This window comes from Hippopotamus amphibius, chromosome 13, assembly GCF_030028045.1.
Source record: "Hippopotamus amphibius kiboko isolate mHipAmp2 chromosome 13, mHipAmp2.hap2, whole genome shotgun sequence".
Lineage (NCBI taxonomy): Eukaryota > Metazoa > Chordata > Mammalia > Artiodactyla > Hippopotamidae > Hippopotamus > Hippopotamus amphibius.
In genome coordinates, this window is record NC_080198.1 from 103,420,043 (window position 1) to 103,441,727 (window position 21,685).

The 21,685-nt window shown below is 63.0% G+C and overlaps 1 protein-coding gene across 2 annotated transcripts in view; it reads left to right on the forward strand.

Moving 5' to 3' along the window:
• GAK (cyclin G associated kinase) overlaps positions 1–21,685 on the forward strand; it is a 48,886-nt gene that overhangs the window by 14,230 nt on the left and 12,971 nt on the right. For both annotated transcript variants that reach the window (XM_057705321.1, XM_057705322.1), the window contains exons 6-18: positions 1,912–2,037; positions 3,134–3,223; positions 4,507–4,642; positions 4,831–4,943; positions 6,375–6,447; positions 8,033–8,156; positions 15,399–15,448; positions 15,955–16,103; positions 16,424–16,546; positions 17,354–17,487; positions 20,471–20,665; positions 20,980–21,097; positions 21,366–21,445. In XM_057705321.1, the coding sequence (XP_057561304.1) occupies positions 1,912–2,037; positions 3,134–3,223; positions 4,507–4,642; positions 4,831–4,943; positions 6,375–6,447; positions 8,033–8,156; positions 15,399–15,448; positions 15,955–16,103; positions 16,424–16,546; positions 17,354–17,487; positions 20,471–20,665; positions 20,980–21,097; positions 21,366–21,445 (1,511 nt within the window). The remainder of the gene's footprint in view (positions 1–1,911; positions 2,038–3,133; positions 3,224–4,506; positions 4,643–4,830; positions 4,944–6,374; positions 6,448–8,032; positions 8,157–15,398; positions 15,449–15,954; positions 16,104–16,423; positions 16,547–17,353; positions 17,488–20,470; positions 20,666–20,979; positions 21,098–21,365; positions 21,446–21,685) is intronic.

Genomic DNA, 21,685 nt, shown 5'->3' on the forward strand with positions numbered 1-21,685 from the left:
CACGTGGGGACCCCCTTCACGCGTGCTCGAGGGGCGCCCTGTGGAGAGGCAGGAGGGACACAGGGACGTCCCTCATCGGCAGCGGTAGAGCTCTTGCGCCCTCCTCCGTGTGCTTTCCCTTTCGCTGTTGGGGCGTCGTGGGAGTGGAGTCCCACAGTCCATTTGCTCGGCTCGTGACTTTGCGGCTCCTCCTTCTTGGGAGTCCACACAGAGCAGGGCCAGGGCGCTGTACTTGGCCATCCCTGCGTCCGTGCTCCTGGTGGGCAGTGCCTCTCTGCACCCCGGGACGCTCTTGTCCCAGGACACCCTTATCCCTGGGTGCTGGAGGGCACGCGTCTTTGCTGTGGACGTTCCCACCGCAGCTCACGGCAGCCCCTGTGCCTGGGCTTGGCCCGCAGTGGGTGTCTGGTCTCGGTCGATGTGTGCGTTCTGTTGGGCTTTCCTTCTGATGACGGGGTTTGTCCTATCTTGTCCTGTTTGTGGGGACCTGGTGTCCTGTGGGGCAGCCCCATGTCAGTGTGGGCAGGACAGACCTCGCTCCTCTAGCTGCATTTTCACTCTCTTGGTCATTCCTTTGTGTTTGGGGTAAGTCGTCCTGGGCTCGTCATGGGGGATCTTCAGCACCCTGGCGGGTGGCGTCCAAGGCCACTTCCTGCAGCGACGCCTCGCTGTGGGGCTGTTGGGGGGTCCTGGCCCTGGCACTCCTCGACCTCTGTAGCAGAGCTCACCACGGGCTGGTGCCCGGTCCCCGGGGACCACGTGGCTCTTGTCAGCTCTTGGTGTCTCCACCCTGGCACCGTGGAGACACTGAGCTCGGCTCCCGCCCAGCGCAGGCAGGCAGGGTCGCGGCAAAGGGGCCACATCGACGTTCCGGTTCCCAGCGTGTCTAGCAGTCACGTTTACGCGACACTGCAGTCTGTTAATGTGCAAGAGCGTTTTGCCCAAAAGACAGCGTCCATCCCTTTACCAAAAGTGCTTTATCGCTGAGAAACGCTAACCGTCGTCTGAGCCTTCGGCGGGTCTCAGCAGTGACGTCACAGATCACTGATCGCAGGTACCATAACACACGCAATAGTGATGAAATGCTTGACGTATTCCGAGAATTACCAGAATGGGACACAGAGACACAAAGTGAGCAGAGGCTGTTGGTAAAGGGTGCCGACAGACTCACTTGACGCGGGCGAGGCTGCCGGAAACTTTCACTGTGTAAGAAGCGCGGTCAGGCGAGGCTGGCCTGTAAATTTTTGAATCAGTTTTTCAAGCTTCTGATTGGAAAATTGCCTTGACTTTCCCCAGAGTGGGGCTGACAGACTACAGACGTCCTGGCTGTTGGGTCCAGCCAGGTATGGCTGTCAGTAAAGCTGCTCCTGACCTGGGTCGTGGAATCCTGATCTTCTGCCTTTTTTCAACCATTCAGAAAATAAAGCCATCCTTAGCGTGTGGGCTGGTGGCGGGACCTGGCTTCTGGAACTGTGGGCAGGCCTGTACCTTCCTGTTAGGGGTACAGTCTGGGTTCCTGTTCGTTTTGGGTTTAAAAATTCATCTCACTTATTCACAGTTTCTGAACAAGAGGTCTTTTATGTAACTTTTGTCAGATTTTTCCTCAGTTATTGACATGTTTGATGGTTTTTAAATGCTGTGTTAACTTTTTTCATCTTCTAAGTTTTCTGAAGGCTCTTGTATATCCCATGTTACTAGATCAAGTTATCTTTGATTTGTGGTGGGTTTTAATTTCTGTTTGTTCTATGAACGTCCCATTTTAAGGTACACGCACTGATTTTGGTTCTGATTGGTCAGAAAGAAGTGTCCCCTCTGCCCAGGAGCCCTCCCTGCCGGGCGCTGCGCTCCCTGTGTTCCCACAGTCCAGCCTACACCCTGAGTTCGTAAAGCCCGTCTTCTGGAACTTTGCAGGTTGAAAACTTATTGCTTAGTAACCAGGGGACCATCAAGCTCTGCGACTTCGGCAGCGCCACGACCATATCGCACTACCCGGACTACAGCTGGAGCGCCCAGCGCCGCGCCCTGGTGGAGGAGGAGGTGAGCGCGGGCGGGGCTCGGAGGCCCAGGAGACACCGTCGCTCACCACCCCCACACCCGGCTGCGTTTTCCTTGCCTTTTCTTGTTGTGGCAAAATACGTCACAAAAAATTTACCGCCTTAACCATTTTTGAGCGTGGGGCTCCGTGGCCTTAGGTTACATTTACGTCACTGTGCAGCCCGTGTGTCCATCCATCTCCAGGACTTTTTCATCTTCCCAAAGGTGGCAATTATAAAAAATCATGTGGACGTCTACCTTCAAGGGATATTCAGCAGCTCCCACGGGAGCCCCAGCGGAGGTGGGTGGGCGCGGCCTGAGCCCGCACGCAGGGGCCGCGCTGGGCGGGCACAGACCCCCGCCCGTGTGGCCGTGGCTGGGGTGGGGCAGAGGGCCGCACCTCTGCACGCCCCCCACCGTGCTCTCCTGCCGGGGCCTGCGCTCGGGTGAACAGCCCATGGGAGCCGCACGCGCAAAGAGAGCAGCACAGGACAGGAAGACAGCCGGCAGGAGGGCGGGTGGGGGCCGGGCTCTGACAGGGAGCCCGGGGTGGAGGCTCTGCCGGGCGGGTGCCCGCGCCCTCCAGCCGCGCTCTGCTGTCCCTCGGAACCTGCGTTGTCAGTGAGGTGCCCGCGTCCCCGGGCTGCGGACGCATTCCCTGCTGGGTGGTGGGCAGCGCTGGGGGGGGGGGGGGGGTGAAGGCCTCGGCCGTGCGAGCTGGGGCTGCTGGGAGCCGGGCGGCCGAGTTGCGCCCCCCCGGGCAGGTCTGCGGAGCCGCGCAGCCCCCACCCGGTGCCCCGAGCCCCCGCCTGTTCGTTGTGCGTGCGGACCCGTGGGTGCTGTTCTCTTCGTGGTTCGTGATTCTGTGTGTCCACGGTTATCGTGGTGCTGAAATGCCCCAGATGTGCCTCATGCTGGCGCCCGTGTTCCCAGACACGCTCGCGTGTGGCGCGGCCCAGCCGCAGAGCCACGCGTGGGACTGGCTCGGGCCAGGTCACCTGACAGGTGGCGGGGGCCTCAGCGTGGGGGCCGCCGTGCAGTGTGGCAGCTACCGCGTGCCTGTGACGTTTCCTCTGACACGTTTGTGTCCTTTCTTCAGATCACCAGGAACACGACTCCTATGTACAGGACGCCGGAAATCGTGGACTTGTACTCAAACTTCCCGATTGGCGAGAAGCAGGACATCTGGGTGAGGCCCTGGGGCGCAGGCTCCAGCCTGCTGGTCCTCTCGGCCTCTCTTCTGTCTCCTTCTCCTCTTGGCTCATCCTCCCTTTTCTTCAGCAGCACTTGTGATCCTGTCTGGAGACGCCCGGGGCAGGGGTGGGGGGGCCGCAGGTGCTGGCCCAGGCCCCGTCCCGGATGGGTTGCTCCTGCGTGCTTGGGCCACAGCTCTCCTGGTCGCAGCCCCTCCACGGGGGTCACAAAGCCACAGTTGGCGTGGCCAGATGCTGGACCTCCCAGGCGGCCTTTCAGCTGTATCCTGACCTGGTGATGGCCAGAGCGATGGCCGGGCCCGATGCCTTGCCGGGGGTCTCAGAGCGAGGTCAGGGCCCACGCTTGGGGTGACCCTTCACGTCTCCTGGGATGTGTCCACTGATGGAGGGTACTCCCTGTACGCGGTGAGCGTGGGGCCCGGCTGAGTGGATGTCTGCTGACCCCTTGGTTCCGTGTTGAGGTGCAGAGCTCAGCGAGCACACTCCAGCCCGTCCAAGGGGCCCTGCGGCCTCCGTGGCGTCCCCAAGAGCAGGGACAGATGGCCCTGAATCCCTGCACCTTGAGGCTCACGGTCTAGGCCTATCAGGCCCATGTCTAGCGCAAGCCACACTGTGGACGTGAGTCCCTGTCCTGGGCGTAGGTGGAGACCGTTTAACACGTGTGAGCTCGTTGACCCCAGGCGGGCACGCTCAGCCTATCCCAGCCCGAGGACCACACGCTCGCACACGCACACGTGGGAGTGGCCGGGCGGGTAGGAGTCGTCACCAAGGACCACACGCTCGCACACGCACACGTGGGAGTGGCTGGGCGGGCAGGAGTCGACACCTGAGCTGGGCCTGCGCCGGGCCTGGTGTGGGCTGCCCCCCCGACAACGCTGGTCGGTCTCGGTTCCCCCTTGTGCTCCCGTGGCCAGTGCTGTGGTGGAGGCAGGGTGGGGACCCTGATGTCTGGGTTCAGGCCCACCCCGTGGAGCCCCGACAGCCCCCAGATGCACCCCCAGCGCTCAGCCTTAGCCCAGAGAACCACGGGGGCGCCTCCCTCGTGGTCACCCTGCCTGCTGCCCCTCCACGTGGCCGGTAGGTCCCCAGGCTGGGTTGTAGGAGCTTTGCGTCTTGAAAGGACCTTTTGATGAGAGTGTGAGGGTCGGAGTTTGTTGGCCACTCTGACATGGATGGTCTCCGTGCCTGGCGAGTATGGACCACGGCCGGGTGGGCGGGCGCAGGTCAGACCCAGCAGGCCTTGCCCGTGTCCCCGCAGGCCCTGGGCTGCATCCTGTACCTGCTCTGCTTTGGGCAGCACCCTTTTGAGGATGGAGCGAAGCTTCGCATCGTCAACGGGAAGTACGCGATCCCCACCGACGACACACGCTACTCGGTGTTCCACGACCTCATCCGTAAGTCCCGCCTGCCGGCGTCCCCCGCGCCCTGTGAGCACACGTCCCCAGAGTCGTCATCCTTCACTTTTGAAATCAGTGACGTAAGCAAGACGCGGGGCCCCCGGGGCCCGTAGCCCCTGCAGAGCAGGCGGTGCTGCCCACGCCAGGCCCCGCCCCCACGGGACATGCGCACGCCTCTGCCGTAGGTGCCACGCTCAGGGTCAACCCCGAGGAGCGGCTGTCCATCACGGAGCTGGTGAATCAGCTCCAGGAGATCGCGGCCGCCCGCAACGTGAACCCCAAGTCGCCCATCACCGAGGTAGGCCTGCGTGTGCGGCTCGCGGTTGCACGGACGTCGCTTTGGAGCCGGGTGACCCGGGTCCACAGGGGCTCGCGGCGCTCGCACAGAAGCGTGCCAGCCTGCGGGGTCCCTGGCGTCGCGGAGCAGAGCTGGCGCCAGGCAGGGGGTGGAAGCTGACCCCGGGTGTCGGGCAGGTCGTGGTTTAGAGAGCCCAGCAGCTGTCGCAGGTCGGCCTGGGCTGTCCGGCAGCCTTTACAGAAAACGTTTGCCCTTGGGGACAGGCAGAGGCTCAGGTGGCTGGGGCCGTACCCTGGGGCCGGCCAGCCTGCACATGTACGGCTGGGGGCGGGTGGAGATGCCCGTGGAAGGACACTGGCTGCTGCTCGGTGGGGCACGTGAGCACGTTCTGCTCTGAGCACCTCTAGACCCCGGGACCCACGTGTCAGACGTTAAACCCCTTCTGTAGGACTCTCCCAGGCCCTCACGGGGAGAGGCACCTGCCGCCCACTGGGCAGCACAGGCACACGGGCCCCGATAGACTCTGAAACCAGGAGAGCACTGCATGGGAGGTTGGGCTGAGTCCATCAACAGGAGCTTGCAGGGAAGGAGTTGGGAGAACTGGAGGCAGCTGCGTGTGCCTCAGCGCGACGTGGTCTCAGCGCGCGTTCCGTGGGGCCTTGGAGGAGGTGTGGGAGCCCTGCAGTCACGGTGGGAGAGGCTGCGTGCTGCTGAGAAGCTGATGAAACCACAACACTGAAAAGACACACGTGTCTCACGCCAGCAGTGTTCCGTTAACACTGACTGCTTCCAGCTCGTCACAGGCCACAGAATCTTTAACACGTACATCTTGTTTTTTGAGCCTAATGTGATAAAACGTTAATCTGATGACAAGAGTGTTTTATAAAACCCCACAAGAAGCCGCAAAGCAGCCTCTCCGTAACTCACAGAAAGTGTAGCCGTGGAGCGGCACACACCTAAGGCAGGACGAGCGTGAGGCTGGCACTCAGGTGGGGCTCAGCCCAGCACCCGCGGCCCAGGATCGGCCGAGCCCGTCGCCAGGGCGCCACACATCTCTGCCAAGGTTTCGGTGTTGCGGCTGCAGCCGGCACCAGCCTTGGGCTCAGTCCGTGGGAGACGGCGCCTTGCCGTGTAGCTTGCGGCCCTGCTTTGTGGTGGGCACCCCGCCCGCGTGTCCCCCCGTCCCCACGCCGCGTCCTGTGGCCTTCGCGGGTTGAGGTGGGGTCACAGCTGCCACCTCCGTTATGGAGAGAGAGCCGTGTGCCCGGGCAACCTTGAGGATCCGCCGTGGGGTCCGAGACCTGTTGAGACCGTGGGAGGGCCCTTCGAGCTTTTGCAGTAAACGAGGGGGAGGAGGGTTGACGTGGTGGGCGACGTGCCGGAGCGCGAGGCGCCCTGCGCCATGCCTGACCTGCGCTTGGGCCCTTACAGCTCCTGGAGCAGAACGGAGGGTACGGGCACGCGGCCCAGCCTGGGGGCTCCGCGGGCAGCGGCTGCAGCGGAGGTGAGTACGCCGGGCGGCCGGGTCCTGCTCTCGGGGCTTTGGGCCTGGCCGCGAGGGGCAGGCTGCATGTTCCGGGTCCCCAGGACCCGCTCAGGGTCATGGTTCCCTGGCACCCCCAGAGCTCAGCGGGGCTGCCACTCAGGCTGCAGTTTAGGGCAGGGAAGGAGGGCAGAGGCCGAGGGTCGGCGGTCCCTCCCCGTGCCGTCGGGGCCGCCCGGGTCCTCTGAGCCCTGGCGCCTGGCCCGCGGGGCCGTGGGGGCGCCCGCCCGTGTGGTGGCCTCGGCCTCTGGCCCCTCGGGGACCCAGCTGCCCCCACACGTCCCGGCGGAGCAGCCTGCGCCCGTCAGGGCTGGCAGCAGCGGCCACGGGGGTGGGCACGCACGGGGCGTGAGGACGTAGAGTGGCCGTGCAGGGGAGCGGAGGCCCGAGGGGCGGCGTCTGCGGGTCGAGAAGGTGGGCTCCGAGGCGGAGGCGGTCCCGGCAGCGGGAGACGTGGGACCGTGGGCTTGTCTCACGACGCCCGCGGGTTTGCTGAGCGCTCCGCGCTCCGATCATCCGCGTGTCGGGGGCGTCGCGTGCCCAGTGCCCGTGTGATGCGGTGTGTCCTGGGAGGCGGGCTGCAGCCGGGGCCCCGTGTGGCTGGTCCGGGAAGGCCCCGCGGACCCTGCCGGGACGCGCCTCTGCCCTGTGCCCCCAGGGCTGTCGGCCGCTGCCCCGTTGGGGGCGTGGAGCCCGGCTCCCAGGGGTTCGTCCCAGCAGCCGGCCGGCCCGTGTCCTGGCTTCTTGGCCACCAGTGTGGCTCCGGCAGCTGCCTCCTCGGAGGCGCAGTGTGTGGGGCCACCTTGAGGCACCGAGACGAGACCACCCCACCTGCGTGCACGCGGTGCCTGCCGAGGGGCTCTCTGGTGGCCGCGTGGGCAGAGGGGCCACAGACCTCCCCACGCACGGGCGTGAGGACCCCACCCCCTGTCCTCGCACAGCCCTCTGCCTCCGTCGCCTCGCTGCAGGCCACATCCTGGACCTCGGGGTCTCCGGGCTCTTGTGTGCCCCCACTCTGGTCCTATCAGGGCAGCCCCCCGGAGGCTGCCTCCCTGCAGAGCAGCTGAGCTGTGGCTCCCGTGGCCTGGCTGTGACCGGCTCGGGCTGCCCGCGCGGCCCGGCTCCTGCGCCGTCCCCCCCGCTGTGTGTCTGCAGCCTCTGCCTGTCGGCGTGTCTGTGCCTCGGGGCGGGCTGGTTGCCCTGACTGGGCCCCGGCACCTGCCTGTCGGTGGCGGGGTCCCTGCTGGTGTCCAGCGAGTGCTGGGAGGGAGCTGGGTGAACGTGCTAGAGACGGGTCGGCCACACACGCCCAGAGGCTCAGGCCCACGGAGGGCGTCCGGGTTCTGCGCTCGCGGGAGGGGCCTGGGTGCCTGGCTGTGCCATCTGCAGGCACTGGACGGGGCGGGGCTGCTCGGCCCGGGTGCGGGTTCGTCCCTGTGTCTGGACGTGGAGCCCTGACGGCGGGGTCGGGGGGCGTGCAGGCCGCTGCAGGTGCTGGTGGCTCCGAACAGGCCCCGCGGCATCTGACGCTCGTCTCTGCTTGCAGGCCTGGTGGTCGCTGAGTACGACCAGCCCTACGGCGGGCTCCTGGACATCTTGCGGGGTGGCACCGAGCGCCTCTTCAGCAACATCAAGGACACCTCCTCCAAGGTCATCCAGTCCGTTGCCAAGTGAGTCGAGGGCACGCAGGCCCGTGCGTTCTCCGCTGTGGGCGTTGCGGAACCTTGGGTGCGGCCGTGTCTCCAAACCTGGTGGAACCCGCTCTTGCGGCGGTGGGTGCGCGGGCCGCGCTCAGCGTCAGCGCAGCCCCGCCTGCGTGGGCGCCTGTCAGCCCGTCGGCCTCTGGCCCTGTGGCGGGAAAGCAGACGCGCTGGCTCTGGGCCGCGTCCCTCCCGAGGGAGGCCCTGTCTACGGAGACCGTGGCCTCAGCCTAGCCTGCTCGCGTCCTCCTCCGAGGGGCCCGGCTTTGCCTGGGGAGCCCTTGGCGGCGTCGGGGCTGGCCTCTGAGGTTTCCCCTGCCTCTTCCGGGGCCGGGGGCGGCGCGTCGTGCCTGTGAGCCCTGCCGTCCTCCGACAGCCGTGTAGGTCTCGGTCTCGTTTTCTTTGTGCCGTGACCGCTGTTTTGTGTCCACGACTGTGGGTGATACTGGCAGCGGGCCCCGTGTTTGTGCGTGAGCGTGCACGTGTCTTGTGTGTGAGAGCCGGCCTGTGCCTGCACGTGTGTGTGTGCTGCTGTCTGTGGGCTCCGTGGCACCTGTGTGCTTTGTCTGTGACGTGACTTGATGTGATGAGAAGCAGCTTGATCCCCACCGAGTGCAGGGCGTCTGACAGCGTGCGTGGCAGGGCAGGGCGCCTGCCCACACCTGCACCGTGTGGCCCTCTGTGACGTCCTGGCTGCACCCTGTGGCTGGTGGAAGGGTCAGGGCATGTGGGTACGTTTGTGGTGCCAGCTCTCCAGAGTCCTGTCTGCGGAGACGGGAGCAGTCGTGCGGGCGGAGGCTCTGTGTGCGAAGGCCAGAGGGGCCTGGGCGAGCGTGGCCGGACAGAGGGGACTGCTTGGCGCTCACCTGGCACCTGCCCGTGGTGCGCCCGTAGCTGTGTGCCCCAGGGAGGGGTGACCGCGTGTGGTGGCACCCCGGCCCGTGGCCGGCCCGCTTCCTGCCGACGGGGAGGCCGTCAGGGCGGTGGGCCCACGCGTGTCCTCCCCTCTTCCTCCCGGCGGGGTTCATCACGGGGTCTCTGGGCGGCCGGGGCTGGAATGGTGGCCCCTGTGACAGCGAACTGGATGTGAGGGAAGCCCCTGGGCCTCGCCCGAGGAAAGCAACCAAGTTCACACGAGGCCGGGACGCTGCCTCCCGCCCCCTGCTCCCCAGGTTTCCAGTGGGCCCAGCGTCCCTGGCCTCTGTGCCCGGGAACCACGACGACGGGCACCTGGGGTGGGGGGCGCGGTGGGTACCACGTACCCGCTCGTATTCTGAAAGCGGAGTTTTGGCCAAACAGTCGGGCGTGAGAGTTGCCTGTGAGGGTGGAGGTGACGGGTTTAGCTGACTTCACGCCCGACTCGACTCTCGCTGCGTCTCAGCGAGCTTGCCGCGCCTCGGCTGGTGGCCAGACCGGGCCACAGGGTGACACGAGTGCTGAGTGCACACACCCGAGGGCAGGTCCTCGTGGGAACGGGGCTTTTCAGGACAAGAGGAAGGGCGTATGCGTTGGGTCCCAAGACCACCCCCAGGGTGTTGAACCTCCAGAGGACACAGGAGCCCCGGTGCGGCTGCACCTTGTTTCAGAGAAGGAACACAGCTTAGCTCCCCGTGGAGTTGCGGGCGGCAGACAGACACGCTGAGTCCCCGCTGGGCTGTGAGCACGGGCACGAAGGGCTGTCGCCCAGGCGGCTGCTCACGGGGCTCCTGCTGGCCCGCGCCACCCTCGGCTCCCAAGGATGCAGGGCTGCACGGGGACGGTGTCTTGTACAGCATCGGGCTGCTCCCGTCAGCCCCTAGAATGGGGAGAGCCCTCCGTGCTGGCCGCGCACCTGCCAGGGGCCAGCCTTGCCGGCAGCCCCTCTGAGGACCAGGGTCAGGCTGGGGAACTGCCTTCCACCCGGGACGCCTGCCCGAAGTAAGAGAAGTCCGTGAGCCCCCATGAAGTGGGTTCAGAGATACCAGTGTGAGCGTGTTTGTTTTGGGGCTCTCCACTGAGAAGGCCCAGGCACGGTGACGGCCCCAGCCCCTGGGCTGGACCTGTAAGTGCCCTTCCCACAGAAGGGGCATCCTCCTGAGGCCAGGATGGGGTGGGCTGGACCCCGGTCTTCCCTGAAAGCAGGGAGGCCACCCCACACTGCCGTCCCCGTCACACGGTGGGACCCAGACGCGGGGACCTGGTCTCGGTGCCAGCTGGAGGGGAGCATCACCACAGTGTCAGGCTCGCAGGTTTGCAGCGAACACATCCTGGTCCTTTGTTCACCAAACCCACAAGCAAGCAGAGGACCCGCAGGGAAACGCCCTTCGCCCCGCGGGGTCAGACGGGCGCAGCAGCCGCGGTGCTTGAGCTCACCAAGAGGTCTTCCAGGCGGAGCCCCGTGTGCTGGGCTTCAGGCCTGCCGCAGGAGGGTCCGGTCAGGGCCTGGTGTCGGGGACCCGCCAGGGCTATCGCCAGCCCCTCGGCCGCAGGCAGGACCCTCGTCTCAGGGTGTGTGGACCCGGGAGTCCTGGGGTCTGTCCGGAGAAGGACCGTCCCCGCATGTACAGACCGTCCTGTGTGGCCTCTGGGAGGCGTGGCTGGCTTGCGGGCCTGACTCTGAGCCCCCACCTGTCTGTGGTCTCTCGTTTGTTTCTCCCTGATTTTAGGTGCAGGCCCTGCACGTCCACACACCCTGAAACCCACACACCAGGTCACCTGCCGCCTCCACCAGGTGCCCCGAGTTCCCAGCTTGGTGGTGTCTGCAGCCTCTGTGTTGACCTGCACGCCCCCTCCCCCCCAGCACGGATGCTCCAGCCCCCTCCTCGGGGACAGCCGGGTGGGTGGCTGGGCCCCGCGGGCCTCCCCAGCATGCAGCATCCCGCGGGAGCCCGGGGACGCCAGCCTCTGGCCGTGGGTCCTCCTGAGCCGCTGCTCTTTCCCTTCTCTCGTGTTGGGCACGTGTGTTTCTTACTGACGCGTGTATTACGTTCTGTGGACGAGCTTCTTCATAGGAGGTAAACGGGCAAATGCTTTCTTACCTGTCGCTTGTTTTAATTACAGCCCAAGTTCATCCGCACTTGCCCTTGCGTCCTTTGTCTTCCCGTTTAGGAGGGCCTCTCGTGCCCCAGGTTGTAAATAGGTCAGGCCTGAGTTAAAACACATTTGGGGACGTCCCTGGGGGGCAGTGCTTAGGACTCCACACTTTGACTGCCGAGGGCCTGGGTGCATCCCTGCTCAGGACGTGAAGCCGCGCGGCCCGGCCGAAGAGGAAGACACAGCGCAGGTTGTAAATGTTCGCGTGCGCTGTGAACGTGCCTTTGGACGGCGCTGCTCACTCTCGGGCTGACTCCGCCGGGGCCCCTCTTTGGGGTGGGGGCGGGGGGGCTCTCCTCGGCTCTTGCTTCCCCCCCGCCCCCGAGAGGAGCCGTCCCTGTGCCGACGGCCACGCCAGGTGCTGCCCTGGGTGGTCCGGGGGCCCTGCACGCTGCTGTCTGGTGGGCAGGCCTCTCCCCCCCACCCCGCCGAGGACGTTGGCTGTTCTCGCTCATCTGTTTTTTCATGTGAATTCTGGAATAAATCTGTCAAGTTTCCTGGATGGTCATTGGGGGTGTGGCATTTTATCTACTTCGTGGTCAGTGTGGGACAGCGGGTCTCCATGGTGCTGACTGTCCTGCTGGCTGCAGGGGCGGGCGAGGGGGCATGGAGGGCAGCGGTGGGACTGACCCCTGCCCAGGCTGGGCCTGTGGAGGGCATCCCATGCGGCCCCCCACCCCCGCTGACAGTGACCGAAACATTGGAGCGGAGTGGGGAAGCACGCCGTCTTTACATTTGAGAGAATTCATGTTGTGAAGGCCGTGATGCTTCTCAGTTAATCTATAAATTCTTTGCAATAAAAATCCTGACATTGTTCCCACAGATTTTGATCTCAAAATTCATGTATAAGTTATCTCACATTGCCAGCATTGTGTTTAAAAGTAAGAACAGAGACAAACCTAATTCTATATCATTTTTTTTTTTTCAAACATCCGTTGTGTTGTTACAAGCGTTCAGACTCATGCACGGCATGTACTTAGGTAGGGATAATATAAAACACGGATCGTGTGTCTGAAAGAAAATAAGACTAACGAGTGTGTGTTGCTGAGACCATGGGTGTCTGTGTAGAAAAAGAAAAAATTGGGTCCCGTCTAAGAACAGCCAAATACAGGATTTCTGATTTGTTGACAGATTAATTGTGAAAAGCAGCTTCTTAGGAAGAACTAATAAATTATAGAGGGACACTTTTATAATATCAGAGTAAGGAAGATATCTTGAATGTGACAAAAAACATATAAGCGATGGAGGAAATGGTTACTAAATTTAAGTAACTTAAAAATTCTCGGGACTTCCCTGGTGGCACAGGGGTTAAGAATCTGCCTGCCAATGCAGGGGACACAGGTTCAATCCCTGGTCCGGGAAGATCCCACAAGCCGAGGAGCAACTAAGCCCGTGCGCCACAACTACTAAGCCTGTGCTCTAGAGCCCGTGAGCCACAGCTGCTGAGCCTGCATGCTGCAACTACTGAAGCCTGAGTGCCTAGAACCTGTGCTCCGCAACAAGAGAAACCACTGCGCTGAGACGCTCACGCGCCGAAACGAAGAGTAGCCCCAGCTCGCCACAACTAGAGAAAGCCTGCGTGCAGCAACGAAGGCCCAACGCAGCCAATAAATAAAGTAAAATTGTTAAAAAATTCTTTATTCCTTGAAAAAACATGTTTCTTTAACAAAGAGATGTAGTACTGATGGGGAGTAAATACGTTCAAGCTTTGTAGCTCACAAATGAAAGTATCCATTATATACAGTGGATTATGAAAGTTAATGGAAAAATGAAAAAATGCTTGAAGGAAATCAACAGAAGACAAACTATGAATAAGCTAAGAAGGTGCTCAGCTTCATGTTACTTCGTAGACTGCTTAGTTGGGTCACGTATTTTGATCAACTTTGACGATCTCTGTTAATTGGTGTATTTAGACCATTGGTGTTTAAAATGTTTATTGGTACACAGGCCAGCCTCGCCTGACCGCGCTTCTTACACAGTGAAAGTTTCCGGCAGCCCCGCCCGCGTCAAGTGAGTCTGTCGGCACCCTTTTCCAGCAGCCTCTGCTCACTTTGTGTCTCTGTGTCCCGTTCTGGTAATTCTCGGAATACGTCAAGCATTTCATCACTGTTGCGTGTGTTACGGTACCTGCGATCGGTGATCTGTGACGTCACTGCCGAGACCCGCCGAAGGCTCAGACGACGGTTAGCGTTTCTCAGCGATAAAGCACTGTTGGTAAAGGGATGGACGCTGTCTTTTGGGCAAAACGCTCTTGCACATTAACAGACTGCAGTGTCGCGTAAACGTGACTGCTAGACACGCTGGGAACCGGAACGTCCATGTGGCCCCTTTGCCGCGACCCCGCCTGCCTGCGCTGGGCGCCCGGGTGGGGTGAACAGCCACCTTGTTTGTTCCTCTTTTCCAGTCTTTGCCCTTGTTCTTTGCAGCTGTTTTGTCTTCCACTCTTTTTCTCTCTTTTGTGGTTTTGATTGAGCATTTTATATGACCCCATTTTCTCTCCTTCCTTATCAGTTATACTTTTCTCTGCTGTTTTCAGGGGTTGCCCTAGAGTGTGCACGTTGATCAGCTAACCCAAGTCCTTTTCCAGTTAGCGTGTTGTCACTTTCCAGGTGGTGGGTGAGCTGCACAACACTGCAGGAACCCTAACTCCTCTCTCTTGCCCCCTGTGTCCTCATGCATGTCACTGTACGCAGGCATGTTTGCTCATGTGTGTTTATATATGAAACACCTACACAGGCGCACGCGTCGGATACACTGCTGCCGTTATTACTTCCAGTGTTGTTGTTTTACCTTCACTTACTGCTTCTTCAGTGCGCTTCCTTTCTTTACGAGATCTGAGTTTCTGACCTTTATCATTTTGCTTCTTTCTCAAGAACTTCTTTTACCAACATTTCTAGAAGGCAGATCTACTGGCAACAAATTCCCCCAGTTTCTGTCTGAGAAAGCCTTTATTTCTCCTCACTTTTGGGGGATAATTTCTCACAGTACAGAATCCTGGGCTGCTGGTTTTTCTCTCAACACTGTAAATAGCTCACTTCACTCTTTGCTCGCAAGGCTTCTGAGCAGAAGTCGGATGTCATTCTCATCTTAGCTCCCCTATAGGTAAAGTGTCCCCCTGCCCCCCCAGCTTCTTTCAGGATTTTTTCATTATCTTTGATTTCCTGTCAGTTGAAACGGACATGCCCAGGGGTCGTTTTTCCAGCATTTTCCCTGCTGGGTGTTCTCTGGGTTCCCTGGATCTGTGGTTTGGTGTCTGATTTGGGGAAATTCTCAGCTCAAATGTTTCAGCATTTCTGTTCTTCTCTCTCTTCTCCTTCTGGACTCCTCATTACGTCACACCTTCTGTAGCCTCCCCACAGCCCTGGATGTTCTGTTCTTCCAGCCTTTTCTCTCTGCCTTTGTGTCCTCAGGGATTCTGCCGAGATGTCCCCCCTCAGCGGTTCCTTCCTCAGCCGTGTCCCGTCTAAGGGGCTCGTCAAAGGCAACCTTCATTTCTGCGACAGGGCTCTGATCTCTAGTGTTTCCTTCTGGTTCTTCCTTGGGGTTTGCACCTCTCTGCCCGCGTTCCCCACCCCCCACCCCCCGTGTGTCCTGAACGCCGTCTACGTTACCCATTAGGGCCCTTGGCACACTAGCCGCAGTTGCTTTAACTCCGGGTCTGATGAGTCCAGCATCCCTGCCACGTCTGCTTCTGATGCCTGTTCTGTCCCTTCAGACTGTGTTTTTCCCTTTTAGTATGACTCGTAGTTTGTTTCTTGTTAGCCGGACATGATGTACTGAGTCAGAAAACTCAATCTTCCATTTTTGTTGTCATCTCTCTCCCAAACCAGCTCCTAATGGCCCATCTTTTATAGTAAAAGCGTCAAAGATCCTTTCTGTCGGGCCCGTGCCCCTCCACCCCCTGCAGTTTAGAACTTCTCAGGTACCTCGTGTGTAAATAGCAGCTCCACCCCTGCACACACATGCACGTGAGCGTGCAGTCACTCAGGTACGTGTGTGCACCCTGACGTGCACGCACAGTGTTCCCCAGGATCTGCAGCCTGAACAGTGGGGCTCTCAAGGACTTGCTTCAATTTAGTTTTTTTGAGTTGACCATAGAAATTTCCTATAATAACCAGGTGCCTTTTTTTTTCATTCCAGTTATGCAAAGGGAGATTTGGATATTTCTTACATCACATCCAGAATCGCAGGTACGCTTGCCAGCTTTAACTATAAGGATGTCCTTCTGGTCCTTGTCTGAGGACGGTGCCTGGGATTCTGGCTTCTTGGACAGCCACTCATGCACCCAAGATGTGGCTTGGGGTGTCCATCTCTGTGTCCAGTATGCCTCTAGGCCCTGTGGTGGACAATGCCAGTGTGAACTCAGGCTCTCCTGCGGTCTGGGACCTTCTGCAATGCTGAGGTCATGAGGGGATTGAGGCAGGGCCGCACGTGTTAAAACCTGGGTCTCCAGGCAAAACCCGCAGATGCGTGGGGACTCCGTGGCGCTTCAGGCTCTGGGCCGAACCTGCGTCTCAGGAGGGTCTCGGGGCATGGTCTGGGGATTCCAGAGGCTCTGACGGGCAGCGGGGTTTAGGGGCCTCTGCTTCGCCCTGTCCCATGAACTCATCGGGTGAGCGACCATGAGGAACTGGCCTGCATGTGCCTGACTGCCCGGCCCGTGGCTGGAGAGGCTGCAGGGGCTCCTCTCTTGCAGTGATGTCGTTCCCAGCGGAAGGCGTGGAGTCGGCCATCAAGAACAACATCGAAGATGTGCGGCTGTTTCTGGACTCGAAGCACCCGGGCCGCTATGCCGTCTACAACCTGTCCCCGAGGACGTACCGGGCCTCCAAGTTCCACCACCGGGTGAGCCTGGCTCTGGCTGCGATGGGAGGGGCGGGCGGGGTCGCCGGGCATCGCTGAGCTAGCAGCGCCTCCAGAGGGAAACCGAGACCATGCGGTTTTCTCAGCAGGTAAGCTTGTGACGTGGACTTGTTGGCGGTGTTTAGACGGACCCTGAGCGCAGACAGGGCAGGCGCAGCGCTGCTCTTGCCGCATCGGCCAGAGCCTGGCTCCCGAGCCCTGTCGCGTGCCTGGGGCTGGGGGGGCACGCGGTGGGCGGTTGTTGGAGGCGGCCCAGGGGGGCCCGCGTGTCTGCGCCCCGCTGGCGAGCCGCCTCCCCGCAGGTCTCCGAGTGCGGCTGGGCCGCCCGGCGGGCCCCGAGCCTCCGCAGCCTGTACGGCCTCTGCAGGAGCATGCACGCCTGGCTGCGCCAGGACCCCGGGAACGTCTGCGTGGTGCACTGCGTGGTGAGCAGGCCCCCCGCCCTGGGGCCCTTGGGACGGAGAGGACGTCCAGGTGTCCCGCGGGGGCGGCCAGGTGTGCCGAGCGGCGACCCCAGCGCGGAGACGAGCCACCACCTGCCTGGGCTCCCCTGCGGGCTCCTTGCCCAGCCGCCTGCCCCTCCTGGGAGCAGCAGTTCTGCCCTGGGGTCTGCAGCGGGCGTGGTGGCTCCTGCCATCTCCCGCAGCAGAGCCCGGGCGGAGCAGCGGCCGCCTGGCAGACCTGGGGGGCGGGGGCTTCTGGCAGAAGACGGCCGGCACCGGGGGCCCCTCTGCCCTTCTGACAGGAGGTGTGGGGCCCCTCGCGGTGGCACCCGTGCGTGGAGGCCAGTCTGCCTCCTGGGACCCCGCCTCTGACCCCCTTCTGGGGCTGAGGGTTGGTGGGCATCACACCCAGTGGGGCACCTGCCAGAGCCTGTCCTCGAAGGTCAGTGCTGCCGTCCTGGTGTTGGTGACCGTCACACCAGGGGTGACGCTGCAGAGAGTTCATGAGGGTGAATGTGGACGGGCCAGGTGCCGGGGTCGGGTGGGTGTCAAGGTCAGGCGGGGCCCGGGGGTCAGGCGGGGGCGGGCGCCGGGTGGGGGCCGTGAGGCCAGCAGCGCGTGCTGGGCAGCCTCGTGCCGTCTGCGGCAGAGGCTGTGTCCTCTCCGCCTCCTGAGTGCTCGCTCAGCGGGCAGGTCTGCCTGAGTCCCCTGAGGAGCCCCAGCCCCGGCAGAGGCCCTGACGTCCTGGGGGCCGAGCGCCATCTGAACCTGCGCCCGCGTCTGCGCTAGGACGGGAGGGCCGCGTCTGCCGTGGCCGTCTGCTCCTTCCTGTGCTTCTGCCGGCTCTTCAGCACCGCGGAGGCCGCCGTGTACATGTTCAGTGTGAAGCGCTGCCCGCCCGGCATCTGGCCCTCCCACAAGAGGTACGCTGTCCGCCGTGGGGCGCGGGGCGTGGCCGCGGGCTCTGCAGGGCGGCAGGGGCTTTGCGAGAGTGTGGACCGTGGGGTCGAGCGTGGGCCTGCGGGGGGTGGGGCGCTGTCCGGTTCCTGGCCGCCAGCTTTCCCAGCACGTGCGGCCACGGGCGCCCTGCGCGATGGGGCAGCCCCTGGTCGTCATCTCTGTTCACACGGCCTGGTGGCTCCATCTGGCAGGTGGAGCGGGTCTGGGGACTGTCTGGGGCTCTGCACGTGTGGCCGCCCCGCCCTCTGCTCTGCACCCACGTCGGGGTCTGTGAGCCACGCGGTTTCTCGGTGGTCTCTGCGGTCGGCTGACCAGAGGTGGTTTGCCGTGGCTGCAGCGGGCCACCGCCCGCCCCCCGGGGCCACGGCCTGCACCCAGACCTCTTTCATCCACCCTGCCGCGTGAGGGGAGCCTGATCCTCAGGCCCGAGGAGTCGCTTACTCCCCTGAACATTGGGGGAGCGGTCCTCCCTCTGGGGGGCTGGGGAGCCTTGGTGTGGAGAACACAGGGCCCAAGAAGGGGGAGAGCCGGACCGCCTTGGCCCTGGCGGGGAGGTGGGGAGGGTGTCCAGGCTGGTGAGGGCCACGTGGTCGTTCCTCCCACGGCGGGGGGGGGGGGGGGGGGGGCTGCACAGCCCTGATGGCCGTGGGGGCGGTGCTTGACCCAGTCCTGCTTACGGGGCCCACCCTCTTGGCTCGCTGCCGGGGGCAGGACGTGGGGGAGCACCGTGTCCCTTGCCACCCAAGACAGCTGGCTGCGTGGTTGTGTCTTCTGTGTGGCTCGGTTGGGGGTGGGGCCGGCAGGGGTCCCGTCCGTCGTGTGGAAGGCGTGGGAGAGCAAGGGCTGGGCTGCCGAGCCTGAGTGGCAGGCCGCTGACCCTTTAAGCGCGTCAGCCTCCTGCCGTCCAGGCGCACCCAGGCTTCCTGAGCTGCGCCTGCAGCGTGGGGTCCCGCCCGGCCGTGTCCGGGCCGGGGGTCAGAGCCAGGGATGTTGTTGCTGCCAGCACGCGCCTGGCCCTGGGATCCCCAGCAGACCCCAGGCTGCTCCCCTGGAGACATGTGGAGTTGCCCCCCCACCCCGCCCCAGCGTCACAAAGACTGGCACCAGCTTCAAATGCACGACTTTTTCAAACCTGTCAGAGAAGAGCCGTCGGCCACCGCATCCAGGGCGGGACGGGCACCCACAGGCTCTCTCGGTGGGGGGGGGGGTCTCTGCCCCCAGGACAGGTCGGAGAGGGAGGCAGCCCCTCGGGCGGCACGAGGTCATCTCCTGGGGACAGACCAACAAAGCAGCCTCTGCACGAGACTTGGAACCACGACGGGAAGTTTAGAGCCGCTGGCTCGTGTGTTCAAAACTCTGCCGGTGGGGGTGGAGGCGGGAGGGAGCAGGGAGGGGACCCTCCAGGGGGTCCGTGGGTGTCATTCACTGAAACACCTGTCAGGCTGTCTCAGGTGGTCCAACAAACGCTCCCCTGGGGCCCCCAGGGGAGTTGGAGCAGGCAGAGGGAGCACAGAGGAAGCGTTACTGAGAGTTTCCCGAAATTAATGGCAGACGTTGAACCCCAGAGGCTCAGAGGACGCCAGGTGGGACTCAGAACAAAGCGGACACACGCCGCCGAGAGCCACGCCCAGGAGCGCTCTGGACGGGGCTGCTGGGCCTGGGGGTGCACGCAGGGAAGGTCCTTCTTCAGGGCTGTCGTCACGCCGGCAGAGGGTGAGTGGCGGCCGGGACGTGCGCGGCCGGCCCGGGAGATCAGGAAGGAGAAGCCGAGGCCGGCGGGGCAGCCGGCTCAGCGTCACCTGCGGGGCAGGCCCCTTGCCGCGTGCGCAGGACCCGGCCTGTGCCACGGCCCTGGCAGCGGGGGTGCAGGAGGGCTGCTTGCAGCGCGCGTGCAACAGGCTCGGCGGCTGAAACGCCCGTGGGGTGCCTCCGTCCCTGCGGGCAGGCGTCCTGCTCGGCACCAGCCGGGCCGCCTTCTTGGCTCACTCAGCCCAACTCTGAGGCAGTCTGCGTCTCCTTCAGTTTTAAATCCACTTCCAAGCTCGCTCAGGCTGTGGACGTGGGTCGTGGCGTCCCGGCTTCTTGCTGTTGGTGAGAGGCGCCCGGGCCTCCTGCCACGCGGCCGTCGGGAGTGCGCTGGTGAGACAGTGCTGACACCTGTCGGTTTGAAGCCGGTCGCGGCTCCTGCCCATCCCGGGAGGTGGGTGAGACCCGGGCAGGAGCACCAGCGGGAGCAGGAGGGGCAGATGCCAAGTCCACGGAGCAGAAGCCCGGTGGACCTGAGAGGAGGAAGGACGCGGACGGTTGCATTGTGGATGGCCACATCTCTCTCGGTGGGCAACGGGACAAGTTGGCAGGTCGGTTCAGAGCCACGGGACGTGCCCACGACAGAAACATTCATGCAGAGCCCTCGGGAGGAGAGGTGGTGTTCCAGGCCGTTCAACCGCAGCAGATTGGGAAGAGTAGAAATCGTACCAGATATGTTCCCAGGCCATCGTGGAATTAGCCCAGAAATCGGTGACAGCAGGAAGGCTTGGAAAACCCTAAATGCTTCAAAGTGAAACAATTTACGTGTGAGTAACCCCTGAGTCAGAGAGGAATTCTGAAGGGAAATTTCAAGGGCCCTTGAACTGAGTGAAAATTACAACGTCAGACTCGTGAGGAGACGCTGGAACGTTCCTTTAAGAGAAATTTACGGCATGAAATGCTTGCACGTGGTTGGAAAAAGATTGATGTCCTAACAGGCTCCAGAGACACAGAGCACGTGTGGGCCGTGCATGGAGTGCGTTTGGCACCTGTGGGCCACACACATAGCACACGTGTGGCGTGTGGGCTGCACAGAGCGTGTGTGACGTGGCACGTGCGCCGAGCGCGGAGCACACACGTGCCGTGGCCTGTTTCCTGCATGGAGCACGCGTGTGACATGGTGTGCCTCCTGCCCTCCAGGTACATCGAGTACATGTGCGACATGGTGGCGGAGGAGCCCATCACGCCCCACAGCAAGCCCATCCTGGTCAAGGCCGTGGTCATGACGCCCGTGCCCCTGTTCAGCAAGCAGAGGAACGGCTGCAGGCCCTTCTGTGAGGTCTACGTGGGGGAGGAGCGTGTGACCACCACGTCCCAGGAGTATGACAAGATGAGGTGCGCTCGGGTTTAGCCCCTCCCCGTCCCGCGGCCCCGTCCTCCGGGCGCCGTCGAGGTGGGGGTGTGCTCTGGGGACGCAGCCAGGCAGTGGGTGTGGAGGCGGGGCTGGCGGGGCCTGCGGGGCTTCTCGGGGTCTTTGTGCTGAGGGGCTCCTTGGAAGTCATTTCCTGGAGCATCCTCCCCCCACCCCTGACATAATTTGGCAGAAAAGCCCGCGAGGCAAGAAGAAACACACTCACTCTGGGTCTCAGTTCGTCAGAGCGGTGCGCCTCTCACCTAAGTGAACCGCCTCTCTGGGTTCTGTTCTCTAGGGACTTTAAAACTGAGGATGGCAAAGCGGTCATTCCCCTGGGCATCACGGTCCAGGGAGACGTGCTCATTGTCATCTACCACGCGAGGTCCACCCTGGGAGGAAGGCTGCAGGCCAAGGTGAGTGGTCGCCGGGCGGCCCCGAGCCCGTGGGCGAGCTTGGTTCTCTGAGCGCCGTGGGCGCTCTGCGTCCCCGCCTGCGTGGCAGAGGTGGGGGGCTGCGGCCTGAGCTGCCCTCTGCGTGGGGGTCGGGGGCCGCGGTCCCCCCACAGGCCCAAGGAGCCACTTGCCGGCGAGGGCGCTGCCCCGGCGTCGGTGTGTCCCTGGCCCTGGAGCCCTGCGCGGGGCTGCCCTCCTGGCCTGAGGACCCTCTGCTTTCTCCCGGCAGATGGCGTCCATGAAGGTGTTCCAGATCCAGTTCCACACGGGGTTCGTGCCTCGGAACGCGACGACCGTGAGATTCGCGAAGTATGCTGGTGTTGCCGAGGGAGACGGACGAGAGGGGTGCCGTGGGATGGACGCCGGCAGGGGTCCCGGGAGGGCCGCGTTCGGACCCCCGGGTCCCGGGAGGACTCCCACGGGGCAGGGCTGTGCCGGGGCCGCCTGTGGTGAGACCTCAGGGAGGGCAGCCCCGCCGGCCTCCCGGCCTCAGCGTCGCGGGCCGAGGGCACGCCGGTGTGTTTGCACGACGTTGCTCCTTCGAGAGCC